Source organism: Salvelinus sp. IW2-2015, linkage group LG25 (assembly GCF_002910315.2).
Source record: "Salvelinus sp. IW2-2015 linkage group LG25, ASM291031v2, whole genome shotgun sequence".
NCBI lineage: Eukaryota > Metazoa > Chordata > Actinopteri > Salmoniformes > Salmonidae > Salvelinus > Salvelinus sp. IW2-2015.
In genome coordinates, this window is record NC_036865.1 from 20,299,830 (window position 1) to 20,314,788 (window position 14,959).

Here is a 14,959-nt window from a genome sequence, read left to right on the forward strand (position 1 = left end):
CTGCCCTTCTGGCAGCTTTATGGGACTTGTACAGCTGGTGAGCAATCAGCCCTTGATTACTCACCAATCCCCAATCAGCCCCAATTAGTCCTGGCCGGAGAGCCCGTCGAGACCTGGCACMTCCAGCAGATGGAGACATCGCCTCGTGATGTATACTCCGTCTGTTACCAGGCCTCGACGAGMCTCCCCCTGGTGGCTGACCTGCTGTACGCCACAAGATGTTTCTACAACATGATTGGAATCCACCTGTGGTAAATTCAATTGATTTTACATGGTTTTGGAAATGCACACAACTGTCTATATAAGGTCCCACAGTTGACAGTGCATGTCAGAGCAAAAGTCAAGCCATGTGGTCGAAGTAATTGTCCATGGAGCACCGAGACAGGATTGTGTTGAGACACAGATCTGGGGAAGGGTACCAAAAAATGTCTGCAGCATTGAAGGTCCCCAAGAACACAGTGGACTCTATCATTCTAAAATGGAAGAAGTTTGGAACCACCAAGACTCTTCCTAGAGCTGGCCGGCCAAACTGAGCAATCGGGGGAGAAGGGACTTTGTCAGGGAGGTAATTGCTGCCAAAAGTGCGTAAACAAAGTACTGACTAAGGGTTCTGAATACTTCAGTAATATTTCAGTTTTTAGATTTTTTTGTCAATTTGCAAAAATTCCTAAACCTGTTTTTGCTTTGTTATTATGGGGTATTGTGTGTAGATTTAGGGGGGGAAACAATTTAATCAATTTTAGAATWAGGCTGTAACGTAACAAAATGTGGAAAAAGTCAAGGGGTCTGAATACTTTCCGAATGCACTGTATATAGTAACAGGATGGTTTAATGTTCCGTTTTTCCAGATTCAATGTGATGATCTGTGGTGAATCATATTCAAACTGTTTGTCAGTATGCTCTATCTGATCAGTACACAGTGACTCCATGTTATACTGTATGTGTGTGTAATGCCAAASAGACATGCAAATTCCTGAAGACCAACGTGCACCCTTTTCACATTAGCATATAACTAATGTCACAGATAAACAGTTCACACATTCAGTTCTGTCAGCCTCTGCATCTGAGAATATGTTTCCATGGTAAGTAAGTCAGTGTTATTGAAGATAACGCAGTTCAGCCGTGCTTGTGATTGGTTGCTAAAATAGTTGATGTGATATGAAAAGATCACGGATGTATATCATGGAGCATTTGATTAGACTTACTCCCAGATGTTTGCTGGCTGTCACTTTGATGTTGCGTTACTAAGTAACCATTTAATCTGATTTCCACATGGAGTCTCTATGCTGACACTGACATTACTGATGTATAGAGCATGCTAAGTGTCTGACCCAACCCCTGCAGTTCACTGTGTGAAACCCTGTACATACTGTAAACTGCCTGCCCACCTTGTGGAAGTCGATGAGGTCAGCCAGGGTGGCGTGGCGGTTCTGGTCCACACCCAGGAAGCTGTAGTAGTCTCCTGATGCGTCGATCAGGAAGTGTTTGAAGCCGTCGGCCGTGCGATAGGACAGCGTGTAGCCCCAGATCCTGTCACTCACCCTCACCAGGAAGGAGCCCTCTGCTGCGTTCATCAGCAAGGTCTCTGACTCCTGTCTGGAAATCAGACCTGGGGAGGGGAGCGGGTCTGAGTGGTTAAATCAGACCTGAGGTCAGGAGGAGGGAGAGTCTGACAGTAGTTAAATTAGATCTGAGGAGGAGGCAGAGTCCGACAGTAGTTAAATTAGATCTGAMGAGGAGGGAGAGTCTGACAGTAGTTAAATTAGATCTGAGGAGGAGGGAGAGTCTGACAGTAGTTAAATTAGACCTGAGGAGGAGGGAGAATCTGACAGTAGTTAAATCCAAAGCAAAAAGAAGCCCAAGGTCCTTGCACAATATTCTTGAATTTCCTCTCATTAGGTCCAGAAAAACTAATTGCCCTAAATGATTAAAGGAAAAATCCACATGAAACCACACATTCCTATAATCAGGGTTGGGTAGGTTACTGTCTAAATGTAATCCGTTGGTTACTAYTTACCTGTCCAAAATTGTAATCAGTAACGTAACTTTTGGTTTACACAAACTCAGTAACGTAATCTGATTACATTCAGTTACTTTTAGATTACTTTCCCTTTGAGGCATTAGTAGAAGACAAACAAGTATGATAAATCAATGTTGAACTTTACATAGCTGGCCATATATGGATGTTAYATTTACTTTATGGGTTGGTAATGAAGGCTTCTTTCAACCCATCGCTTTCTACTACATATAATACGATTAAATTATATATTTACATTTAAAACCAAAGTTTATCAGAATTCCAGTCATTCCAATAAATGTTATACCCCTTGATCTTCAAGAATAGGACTTGGAAATATGGAAGTATAGATTAGCCAAATTGTTTACTTGAGCATAACCCCAAACCTAAGGACTTATTAGCCAGCCCTGCACTGTTTATGATTTTGTTGTCATAGAGGACTTATTGGGCTCATTGATTCGAGTTGAAAAATAAACGTTGCGTTCATGGAAAGGCATGCTTTGAGCACTACTGAAAAGTGCTATTTACATGTGAAAAATGAATGCCATATGCTGCATTTGCTATAGGCTTACACTTTAAGWCACTTTATCTTGATAATATGCAGCTGTTTAAAGGGCAAATCCACAGATGAAACAATAACAAAATGGACACCCCGCCTCTGTTTTGATAAAAAGCTGAGGGATGGGCCTGGAGAAAGGTAACTACTCTCAGATTAATAGACAGAGCTATGGATGCAAGGATTGACCATCCATGACATKAAATTTATTATTTTAAACATGTTATGAGGCTAAACAGTGTTTGTTTACATTTACAATGTTTACAAACARTGGAGAAAAACAAGCTTATATTTTGGGTTCTCATGGAGTGTGACAGTTGAACTAAACTTATGAGGCATTTATAAGTTATATTCTTCAAGAATCAATGGATATATAAAAATGGATATAGCAACTACAGATTGCCCCTTTAAGTATATCAAAAGTGTGCGAGTTTGAGCATGTGTCCATTAGACCTATAGATTTTTTTTACAGCATGAATTAGATTGAGCAATAAAAGTCCCACTTATTCCATAGGCTGGGATCCACACTATGCAGCTGTTGCAAGAGCCCATTTTTCACTGGCTGTCCACTGGTTTCAAAAACAATGACAGGCAGCTTAAACTTCTTGAATTCAACCATTATTGGGTTCAAATACATATTTAGATTTGTGAACAGCCATCCACAACAACCACAATCCGTAAGGTGCAAATAGCTAAATGAGAGAGCAGCAGTGAGATTCACATCAATGCGCTATGTAGATATCAATAATAAGTGATAACTGTATCGCCGTAGACTACACCATTACTGTCATCCTTACCTCCAAGCGTTTATTCAAATTTGATAATCTTTGGATGCTGACAGCAGTCGCACCATTGGAAGACAAAGCTTGGACTGTAGSCWACAAAAYCCTATTCCTGTTCTTTTCCCGCGATCGACCAAACACATTTGGTGTGTCATRAGAGTGGTCTCTGATTTGTGGTCAGACTCACTCAGGTGGAACAAACTTCAATTTGTACTTTTTTTCAATGCTGATTTGAATGTCATTGAGAAAACAGAGAAGTGTCAAAGATTTTTTTTAAGTAATCCTCGAAGTAATCATCTAGTTTTTCAAAAGTATCTGTAATCTGATAATAATATTTTTGTTGGAAATGTAACAGATTACAGATTACGGTTTTTGTAATCCTTACATGTAATGGATTACATGTAATCTGTTACTCCCCAAACCTGCCTGTAATTTACAGTGTTAGATTACACTAATATGTGAGAAAAATATATTTTGTGAACAAATGTTTTAATTTTGTCTTTATAAAAAYYTTGGTAGCAACATCTGAAAATCGTTGTGGAAATCTGTTGCAGCTCAAGTTTACTACACAACCCATAATGCTATGCCCTATATGGGCTAGCTACACACAATAATAGCAACATCTGTAAAATCGCCTAAACAAACTACAATATCAATTTAGGAGTCTACAATCTCACCATGTTCAACCTACAGATCGTGTTCTTTGCAGTGTGAAGTTTGCAAAGGCACCATGCAATACACCTTGGATTGAAGTGGCAGAGAAATAGGAGAAATGTGGTGCATCCTCTGTTAAATTACACATTTCTCAAGTTAGGAATATCGCAAAAATATGATCAATGGCTCATTCGAGAGAAGACCTCCTGCATTATGACATCAGACAGTATTGAAATCTGACCTGTATGATAGACATTTTCGCGATCTAAAAGTAATCTTCCTATTAATTAACTTCCAGTGTAGTGAGGGCAACTTTTTCACAATGCTACGTCATACCGGCTGTATGTCTGCCTGCGTAAATGGAAAGAGRTCAGATACACATGAAAACATAGTTGACCCCGGGAATCGATAGAACATTGCTCGGAGATGCAGAAATACTAAAAACATTTAAAATGCGTGAATATTTCCTTTTAATGTTGTGTAACATTGTTACTGACAAAAGTAATCTCAGTGACGGAGAGATGATGACAGTTGCCTGAATGCATGATTTGGGAAAACGGTATTAAACTGGCATCTTTTCAAAATAAAGAGTGGGCTTGGGTGTGCTCACATTGTTTAGATGCCTGATACCTCTGCATGATAGKATGAAGTGCATGTTGCACCCCTCTTTCCAGTGGAGTGTGCCACTCATAGGCCCATTCATCTGGSCTTTTGTCACTTAACCAGGAGCTACACACTGTGACCTATTATGGAGAGAGTTAGGGCTCAGGGCCACTCGCCAGTAATTAGTCTAGGGTGGCCTATTTATTATTGAAGAGCCTCATCCCTCCAGCCATGCACGAACAGACTGACACTTCCCTTCAATGCTCAAGTCCTGAGAATACTTTTGAGTTAGATAGTTTGCATGTGGCAGTGGTAGTGAAGAAAAGTAGATTGGTGCAAGAGGGGAACTTGGAGGGATCCACGATTGATSAAGATAACAACTCAGCACTGACCGTGAAACCAGGGGGCGATGGTGGTGCTGTTGCGCTCATAGCCAGCCTGTTTGGGCGTCTGCTCTTCTTTGAACCACAGCAAAACACACTCTCTGGAGCTGGGCCGGGGGGCTCTCACCCAGGCAGGACTGGAGAAGACAGAGAAAAAAAAGAGAAGGGAAGCAAGACATAAACACATCATATATCACAATAACCATTTAAGACATATTATAGCACAGGTTGCKCTAAGCCTTTTAATGCTGCCATGATAAAGGTGCATCATGCTTTAGATGAGATCCAGGCACAAAAAAACATGGCGGGCCTATCGGGTCTGCTTCTGTGTATCACTCAATATTCAATATTTTATATAAATTGATTCTACTTTACCACTCTATGCATCTGATCTGTATATTGATTGGTTCTTGCATAGTAATTATGCTATATCTATCCCTATACATATTCATGAGTAGTAGGCAAATGCTATATCGTTATACATATTTATGAGTAGTAGGCTCATAGGCTAGAGGAAAATCTTCAATGTTTCTATTTCCACCCTCATCCCTACTATATCTATCCTTAAACATATTCAGGAGCGGTAGGCAAGTGCTGTGTATCCTTATACATATTCATGAGTATTAGGCTAGTGCTATATCTATCCTTACACATATTCATGAGTAGTAACCTAGTGCTATATCTATCCTTATACGTATTCATGAGTAGTAGGCTAGTACCATATTTATCCTTATACATCCTTATACATCCTCCACGCAACGTGGAGTGCCTGTATACAGCCCTTAGCCGTGCTATATTGGCCATACACCACAAACCCCCGAGGTGCCTTATTGSTATTATAAACTGGTTATCAACGTAATTAGAGCAGCCAATCAGCATTCATTGCTCAAACAACCCAGTTTATAACTATCCTTATACGTATTCATGAGGAGTAGGCTAGCGCTATATCTGTACCTGTCCATCAGTGGCTGTGTAACAATGGTGCTGTGCCTTTGGCTCTGTCTGCGGCGGTACAGTGGAGGAGCAGCAGGCTGGAGGCCGGGGCGGTGGGTGGTGGAGGAGGAGGACTCTAGCACGTTGCTGTATCTCCTGAAGGGGGCTGCTGTTGGTCTGTTCCCCACCATTGGGCCCTGCTGGAACAGCRCACTGAGCCCTGCCACACGGCCCTTCTCTATAGTCCGCAGGGACTGGCGCTTGTACTCATCCCGTGCCCGCCTTGCTTTTCTCTGCATCTCCTGGTCAGCCATCTTAGAGCGCCGCACTGGAAGSGGCGAAATGGAGGAGAGAGAGGATTTGAAAAGGAAGTGACTTTGCATTGGACTTTCATTCTCAGATGTGTCCTGTAGTACCACGAGAGAGCTTAACTGTACAAGTTTGAGAATAAACAACAGAAGTTTTGGAGTTGATATTTAGGGAGGTACAGGTGAATACAAGAGGATGATGTTAAAGGAGTAAAAATGAGGGGTGTAGAATTGAAGGAGGTGATCACTGGAAAGGAAAACAGTTGTAGACAGAAAAGGCAGGGAAGACTTGACTTACGTTGCTCCTCCCATTCCTTGTCATCCTTCTCACTCCTTCTCTGTTCCTGCTCCAGGGAGATATAGAGCTCCCTCGCTCTCTTCTCCTCTGCACGTTTTATCTCCTCCTCACCTTGCTGTCTCTCCTCCTCCTCTCGTTTCTGTCGGAGAAGTAATGTGTGAGGAATGCGAAACAAAAGACTGGCGGGCGTACACACCACACATGCACGTACGCACACCCACACACACACTGCCGAGTTATTTGCATGTCATTTTGTAATAAGACACCTCAGTAATTATTGTCCTGAGCCCGCTTAAGACAAAGTTAATCGTAAGAACCTTCGTAGGAGAATTGTTAAATTTCCCAAAACCATCATTACTAAAGTTGCACTTGAAAACACTRGTTATTTACCGACTGCCTCAGACCACTCTTAGAACAGTAGGTGAGTCGTTAGGTCGTTTTTGGCCCTTCCACGGCACTTGTTGTTAATCTGTGACCGCCGATAACTTCAGAACCAAGTTGACTATAAATACAAAGTTGCCAATGTCTTTGCAATTGTTACAAAATAGAAACAAGCGAATAAATAAATGARGCTTCAAATGAACACTGAGATGACTGAATTAAAAGTTAAATACAGCGGGCTACATAGTCCATATTTCAATCATATTGAGTTCTATTTAGCTAAGTGTAGGCTACAGACAATTTTTTTGCCACAATCCATTTCATGGTATGTAACAAAATGTGCGTAATGATGGGCCAAATCTAAGATTTTGTACATCAAGCCTATTGTAAGGTAGGCTGAGCATTAGAACAAGCCGCCTCAATATTTTCACGTTTTAATGTCACATGCACAAGTACAGTATATTGCCTTTCTTGCAAGCTCAAAACCCAACAATGTACTAATCAATATCAATGTAGCTCTAAAAATAACATAKGGTAGAACAAAAACACACAACAAATGAAAATAAGAAATAAGAACATGAGCAAGTAAGAAGCTATGTACTGTACAGGGTCAGTTCAAATACCATATTAACAATGTGCAGGGATACTGGAGTGATAGAGGTAGATATATATATAAGGGTAAGGTGACTAGGCATCAGGATATATGATCAAAAGAGTAATAGCAGTGTAAATGAGGATTATATGTGAGTTTGTGTGTGAAGGGGAAACCTAGTCAGTGGCAAAACTGAATGACTTCAACCGAAATGTGTCATCCGCATTTAACCCAACCCCTCAATCAGAGAGCTGCAGGGGGCTGCTGCCTTAATCGACATCCACATCATCGGCGCCCGGGGAGCCGTTGTTGTTGTTGGTGTTAACTGCCTTGCTCAAGGGCAAAACAACAGATTTTTACACCTTGCCGGCTCGGTGATTCGAGTTACTGGCTCAATGGTTACTGGCCCAACGCTCTTAACCGCTAGGCTACCGGCCGCCCCCGTAGAGTAGATAGTCTGTTGGCTGTTTAGCTGTCTTAYGGATAGAGTGGTGCTGTTGCCATATCAAGAAGTGATGCAGCCAGTCGAGATGCTCTCAATGGTGCCACTGTAGAACTTCTGAGGATTTGAGGGTCCATGCCAAAACTTTTCAACCTCCTGAGGGGGAAGAGGCACTGTCGTGCCTTCTTCACGACTGTGCGCATGTGAGTAGACCAMTTTAAGTCCTTATTGATTTGGGGARGAAAAACTTGAAACTCTCAACCCGCTCCACCGCAGCCCTGTTGATGTGGATGGGAGCGTGCTCGCCCTCCCGTTTCCTGTATTCCATTATCAGCTTGGTCTTACTGACTTTGAGGGAGGTTGTTGTACTGGCACCACACTGCCAGGTCACTGACCTCCTCCCTGTAGGCWGGCTCATTTTCGCCAGTGATCAGGCCTACCACCGTCATGTCATTAGCTATCTTGATGATGGTGTTGGAGACATGCGCGGTCATGCAGTCGTGGTGAACAGGGAGTACAGGAGGGGACCAAGCACACACCCKTGTGGGGCACCTGTGTTGAGGATCAGTGTGGCAGAGGTGATGTTGCCTACCTTCACCACCTGGTTGCGGCCTATCAGGAAGTCCAGGATCCAGTTGCATAGGGAGGTGTTCAGTCCCAGGGTCCTAAGCTRGGTGATGAGCTTGGAGGGGATAATGGTGTTAAACAGCATTCTCATATAGGTATTCCTCTTATAGGTGGGTGAGGACAGTGTGGAGTGCATTTGAGATTGCGTCATCTATGGATCTTTTGGAGCGGTATGCAAATTGGAGTGCGTGTAGGGTGTCTGGGATGATGAAGTTGATGTGTGCCATAATTAGCCTTTCAAAGCATTTCATGATTACAGATATGCGTGCCACAGGGTGGTAGTCATTTTAAAATGAGGGGATTAAAGACTGGGACAAGGAGAGGTTGAAAATTACCGTGAATATGTCTGCCAGCTGATCTGCGCATGCTCTGAGAACCTGCCCTGGAATACTGTCCGACCCGCGGCCTTGCGAGATCACCCAGTCTTCTGGGTTGGTGGGGGCAGATCACGGCTGGGTCTTCCTGTGTAATATGATCCCACCTTATTCCTACATAGTCCTTGTAGCGGGACTTCTTAAGTTCCTGCCCTCAGCTGTAGCCTCATGGTTGTATGCAAGACCCTGTATGCGGTAGCCCTGTCCTTTAGTTTAGCGCCAACCTCTGTTAATCCAGGGCTTTTGATTGGGGAAGCAGCGAGCCTTCACTGTGGGGACAACGTCGCGGATGCATTTCCGGTGACGGAGGTGGTTAGCTCGTCGACGTTATCAGCAGAGTTTCGGGACATATTCCAATCAGCAAATGTGTCCTGTAGCATAATCTCAGATTCTGATATTTACAGCCATAAAGATAATAATATATCTCCAGGAGATGATCCGTCTTCACTTTTGTATTAATGAAACCGGACCTTTATTCTAATGTTTACACAATAAGAATCTAGTCTTGCTAACACCAACCTCTCTACGTCCTTAACGTCGCGCATTAGCCAGGCTAATAGTAATGCACTATAATGACAGATGGCGCACATGTTGTTACACATCATGAAATACACTACATGAGCAACAATACGTGTACACCTGCTCYTCTAACATTTCATTCCAAAATCATTGGCATTAATATGGAGTGTGCACCCCTTCGCTGTTTTAACAGCCTCCACTCTTCGTGGAAGGCTTTCCACTAGATGTTGGAACAATGCTGTGGGGATTTGGTTCCATTCAGCCACAAGAGCATTAGTGAGGTCAGGCACTGATGTTGGGCGATTAGGCCTGGCTCCAGTCAGCGTTKCAATTCATCCCAAAAGTGTTCGATGGGGTTTGCGGTCAATTCTCTGTGCAGGCCAGTCAAGTTCTTCCACAAGGATCTCGACAAACCATTTCTGTATGGACCTTGATTTGTACACTGGGGCATTGTCATGCTGAAACAGGAAAGGGCCTTCCCCAAACTGTTGCCACAAAGTTGGAAGCACAGAATCGTCTAGAATGTCATTGTATTTTGTCATGTTAATATTAAGATTTCCCTTCACTGGAAATAAGGGGCCTAGCCCAAACCATGAAAAACAGCCCCAGATCATTATTCCTTCTCCACCTAACTTTACAGTTAGCACTATAAATTGGGGAAGGTCGCATTCTCCTGGCATCCGCCAAACCCAGATTCCTCCGACGGACTGCCAGATGGTGAAACGTGAGTCATCACTCCAGAGAACGCGTTTCCAACGCTCCAGAGTCCGATGGCGGGCGAGCTTTACACCACTCCAGCCGACGCTTGGTATTGCGCATGATCTTAGGTCTGTGTGCGGGTGCTCGGTTATGGAAACCCATTTCATGAAGCTCCTGACGAACAGTTCTTGAGGTGACGTTGCTTCCAGAGGTAGTTTGGAACTTGGTAGTGAGTGTTGCAACCGAGGACAGATGATTTTTACATGCACCGCACTTAAGCACCTGGCAGTCCTGTTCTGTGAGCTTGATTTGTGTGGCCTACCACTTCGCGGCTGAGCCGTTGTTGCTCCTAGACGTTTCAACTTCACAATAAGAGCACCTACGGTTGATTGGGGCAGCTCTAGCAGGGCAGAAATTGGACGAACTGACTTGTTAGAAAGGTGGCATTCTATGACGGTGCCACGTTGAAAATCACTGAGCTCTTCAGTAAGGCCATTCTACTGCCAATGTTTGTCTATGGAGATTGCATGGCTGTGTGCTTGATTTTATACACTTGTCAACAATGGGACAAGGAAATGGCTGAAATAGCTGAATCCACACATTTGAAGGGGTGTCCACATACTTTGTATATATAGTGTATGCTGAGGCAAACATTTCTGTAACCTACAATTAGCAAAATAGAACTCAATTGACTGAATAAGAAATWGATTTCAATATTATTTAAATATATATGCCTATGTAAACTGTAATKATATTTTAGTCATCTAGGTTTTCATTTGAAGCATATTTTTATACCACGTTTGTTTGTAAAAATTACAAAGACATTGTCAACCTTGTTCTGAAGTTATCTGCAGTCACAGAGAGACCAATAAGCATCTTGATTCTATGTTAAGCACAGATCTTTTGTGTGTAAAGTGATGCGGAAGGGCAAAAAGCACCTAACAATGCTCTTTTACGAGTATTTACCGAGGCAGTCGGTAAATAACCAGCGTTTTCAAGTGCAACTTTAGTAACGATGGACTCTGAGATGAAACGATGCTCATACAAAGGTTCTTATGATGATCTTGGCCTTAAGATGCTTTTYGGAAATCGGGCCCAGTAMGATATTCCATACACAAGCATTCAGCTCATCATCTGTACTGATAAGGTAATAATTTACTGAATAATTTATTCCCAGGGACAAACACATGGCATTGTGGTAATTTGAACCACTTAAGCCTTGTAATTAGTTGCATGGAGTAATTGCCATTGAGTTATGGAGTGAAAACAGGCAGCTTTCGACCGGGACCATTGTTAGCTGTTMTGTTTTGTTCTAGCTAAAAGGCTTTTTCCCCCTGCTGGAGAGTGGTGAGCGATGTTTTTGACAGTTGTGATGGGGAGATAATTGGTGTTGTTTGATACTTTGGAAAGAACATACAGTGTATAGAACCTCAGTGAACATAGTTTCAGACCACACAGGGTTCTGCTTCAATGGTAAGTCAAGCACTTCCCACGATTGGGTTTCTCAAAGAGGTCAAAGGCTACTCTGCTGTGAATGTAACCAACAGGGGTTCAAACCAGGGMTTCAGCACAATGAACCCATCAAACAGGACAGTTCAATTGTATTTTTAGACATTGTAGTGGAAGCCAGGGTTGTGAATTGAAAACTGAATTGGTGGAAGACTAATGACCTAACTCTGCTATACATAGTCTAGCGATACGACTTTAGCGTCTTCTATATTTTATATTTTAGTTCCAGTTTGTCCCAGAGGTTCAGACAGGAAAATGTTTAATGACTCAGCGCTTTTCCTTCAGGCGAGCTCAACAGAGGGCAATGATAAACAAGCTCTTTAATATTTCACGAGTTTCTTAAGAAGGTCTCATTCGTCCGGGTTCTACATCACCCAGGACTGCTCCAACAGGGCTCTATGGTACAGCAGTGATCGAACGCGCAGATGTGGTGCTGCCATCCCCCACAGATTCCAGCTCCCCCCTTATTTCCTCTTCTTCTTCTTTGAAGGTATAAAGATGATGAAGTTTGATAAAGACCAAACCCTTTTCCATGATCAATCCTCATATACATATACGGTATCTCTACACCCACCCAAGCACARGCACACACATACACATATACACACACACAGGGTTGTTCTGTGGAGTGCACTCCCTGGAAAATACTTCACCCCTGCCCCACAGATCCCTCTAATAAGGCTGATTCTCCCTCTGCTAGTGTGCTTCCCAGATTGAGTATCGATCGTCCGATCCCTCTCTCTCATATTTCTCCCTCTACTGTAGAGCAGGGGAGCTGGGATGCAGACTGTGGGGATGTCCTCTCTCTCTAACAGCAGTGTGGCGTTGCACCATGCAACTTAAAGGCTTAAATATTTAATGGGACTGTTCTGGCAAGGTAGTCCAGCAAAAAGAATGTATGCACTGAAGGTGGGCATCAACACAATCCCTGTAGATGACATTGATCACTTGGATTGTATGGGAAAAGTAATCCGACTCGCATTTCCAAATTGCAACCAAAATCCTGATCACTCACTCCAACACACACACACACACACACACACACACACACACACACACACACACACACACACACACACACACACACACACACACACACACACACACACACACACACACACACACACACACACACACACAACACACACACACACACACACACACACACACACACACACACACACACACACACACACGTAGCCTTTGCCCTACCTTGAGAGCCTCCTGGATGTGTTCCTCTTCCTGCTTGGCAGCCTTCCTGTCCTCCGTTTCTTCTTTCCACTTCCCTGCCACAAAACGGGCCTTCTCCTTTGCCATAGCATCCCGGAACTTCTCCTCAATCTCAGCCTCTTTGGTTCGCCTGAGCAAGAGGGTTGTTGAAAAACACTTTGTTGTGAAGGGAAGGGGTGAGAAACCTACCTAAAGCCCAATTTGACATGGGTTGCATCAACTATGTCTTTGGAGAGTTTCAATCTACTTCTGGCTCTATAACACACATATCTCCCTATTTACCCATCTCATCCATCATACAGTATAATCTCTCTGGCACATTTTCCCTTGCTTCAATAACATTTACCATTTACAATGGTTTATCCCTTCCCACTCACCAGAGCTCCTTGGCCTCCTGCTGAGCCTGCCGTCTGGCTTTCTCCCCCATCAGCTCCTTGATGATGTCCTCATAAGGCTTATCCCCAGGAGCGTCGCCCATCACCCACACCCACACATCCCCATCGCAGCCCTGCAGCCACTGGATACTTCTCCCGCTGCCTGAGCGGGCACAGTGGGGATAACATGTTAGCATCACCTTTGACTGTCTGTGTCTGTGACTAATAAAACCATTCCAAACACAACCTCTACAGTCTTCAGTTTATTTTGGAATATTCTATTTGACGAAACTTACCAGTACCAATACCAAACATCCCTATGAAATCATAATGTAGACACAGCTAAAAGCATGTCTAAATCTACACTCCGCTTGTCAAAAAGACTCAGTACAGTACACCCAGACTCACCCTTCTTCCCCTGGTCCTGGTTCTCAGGGTTCTCCTGGTTCTCTTGGTTCTCCCTCTCATCCCAGCGCCTCACCTGCTCCTGGCGGATCTTATAGAATAGGATATGCTTCTGCTCCTCGTTGAGCTCCGCCAGCAGGTCCGGATCGATGTACATGTCCCTCAAAATCTGCTGCATCATCTTGGCAACACAAAGCTTCCAAACACCCAAGAGATCTGTTAACCAAGGTGGGGTTAGGTGAGGGTTAGGGGGCCATGAACCCCTTTTATCAGTTCACRTCATATTGAAGACAAGTGTCATTCCCTCCATCTATGTGTTCATACAGTCCTCAGAGACCCGACTGGGCTGTAGAGTTCAGATCCTTGTTCCTTTTCCCTGTTCTCTCACCATCATACTGGATCCAGCACCAGAACAAAACGCAGGTGCCATCTTCCTTCCCTCTGCTCCATGTGCTTTGAAGCGAGGGGTTTTAACCTGATCTCTGGTGCGTGTGTGTGTGCGTGTGTGTGTGTGTAAGCACAGATCCCTTTACCTGATGTGCAACATGATAGTCTTTAGTGCAGGAGTGGGAAAGAATGAAACTCATGCCCATCTTCCATGTACAACCCATGGAAATGTTTCACATTAGTGTTGTTTTCTTTCTATCCTTCCTGCTATCTTATCATTCATTTATTCAGAGCTCKACAACAGGTAATTCAGTGTTATAATGAAATTATATAAACTGCCTAAAATCCAGTCAAATGCCTGATTCATGGAAGTCATTATACCATCCATGTCCACTGTAATGTGCCTTTTAGATTTACAACAATCTCTTATAATGGGACTTAGTTACAACATCTCTTCTCCATCCCACCAGCTAAATGAACCATCCACAGTACAGTAAATAGGGCAGACATAAAGTTTACCTCTCCCCTAGCTCGGTTCTGTTTCACAGTGATGTCATTGGGAGAATGACTTCCTCTACCTTTCCCTGTGCTGTTGTTTGTCTGCCTATCTGTCCCACTCACACATAAAGTGAATAGGGACCTGTTCAGGGGCGGACAGGTTGGTTTTACCTTCACAGGTCAACACTGAAAATGGATACTACAGCAAACACCAGGTGGCCATAGCTGGCTGGCTGGCTGGCTGGCTGGCTGGCTGTCTTAGTATTCAGTAAGCATACTGCCCAACATAATATGCTCTGCTGGGGACCGTCATCCACAAACTGCTATGAGGCACATTTTTTTCTCTCCACTCTCTCTTTCTCTCTCTCCTGCTCTCTTTATCAACATC

At 43.5% G+C, this 14,959-nt stretch overlaps 1 protein-coding gene across 1 annotated transcript in view; it reads right to left on the reverse strand.

The window, feature by feature from the left end:
* Positions 1 to 14,083, reverse strand: part of sh2d4ba (SH2 domain containing 4Ba) — a 26,323-nt gene extending 12,240 nt beyond the window's left edge. The window contains exons 1-7 of the mRNA XM_070434980.1: positions 13,680 to 14,083; positions 13,285 to 13,440; positions 12,890 to 13,037; positions 6,535 to 6,673; positions 5,950 to 6,256; positions 5,005 to 5,132; positions 1,389 to 1,609 (exon numbers count right to left, since the gene is read on the reverse strand). Of these exons, the coding sequence (XP_070291081.1) occupies positions 1,389 to 1,609; positions 5,005 to 5,132; positions 5,950 to 6,256; positions 6,535 to 6,673; positions 12,890 to 13,037; positions 13,285 to 13,440; positions 13,680 to 13,867 (1,287 nt within the window). The 5' untranslated portion in view covers positions 13,868 to 14,083. The remainder of the gene's footprint in view (positions 1 to 1,388; positions 1,610 to 5,004; positions 5,133 to 5,949; positions 6,257 to 6,534; positions 6,674 to 12,889; positions 13,038 to 13,284; positions 13,441 to 13,679) is intronic.
* Positions 14,084 to 14,959: the final 876 nt, after the last annotated feature.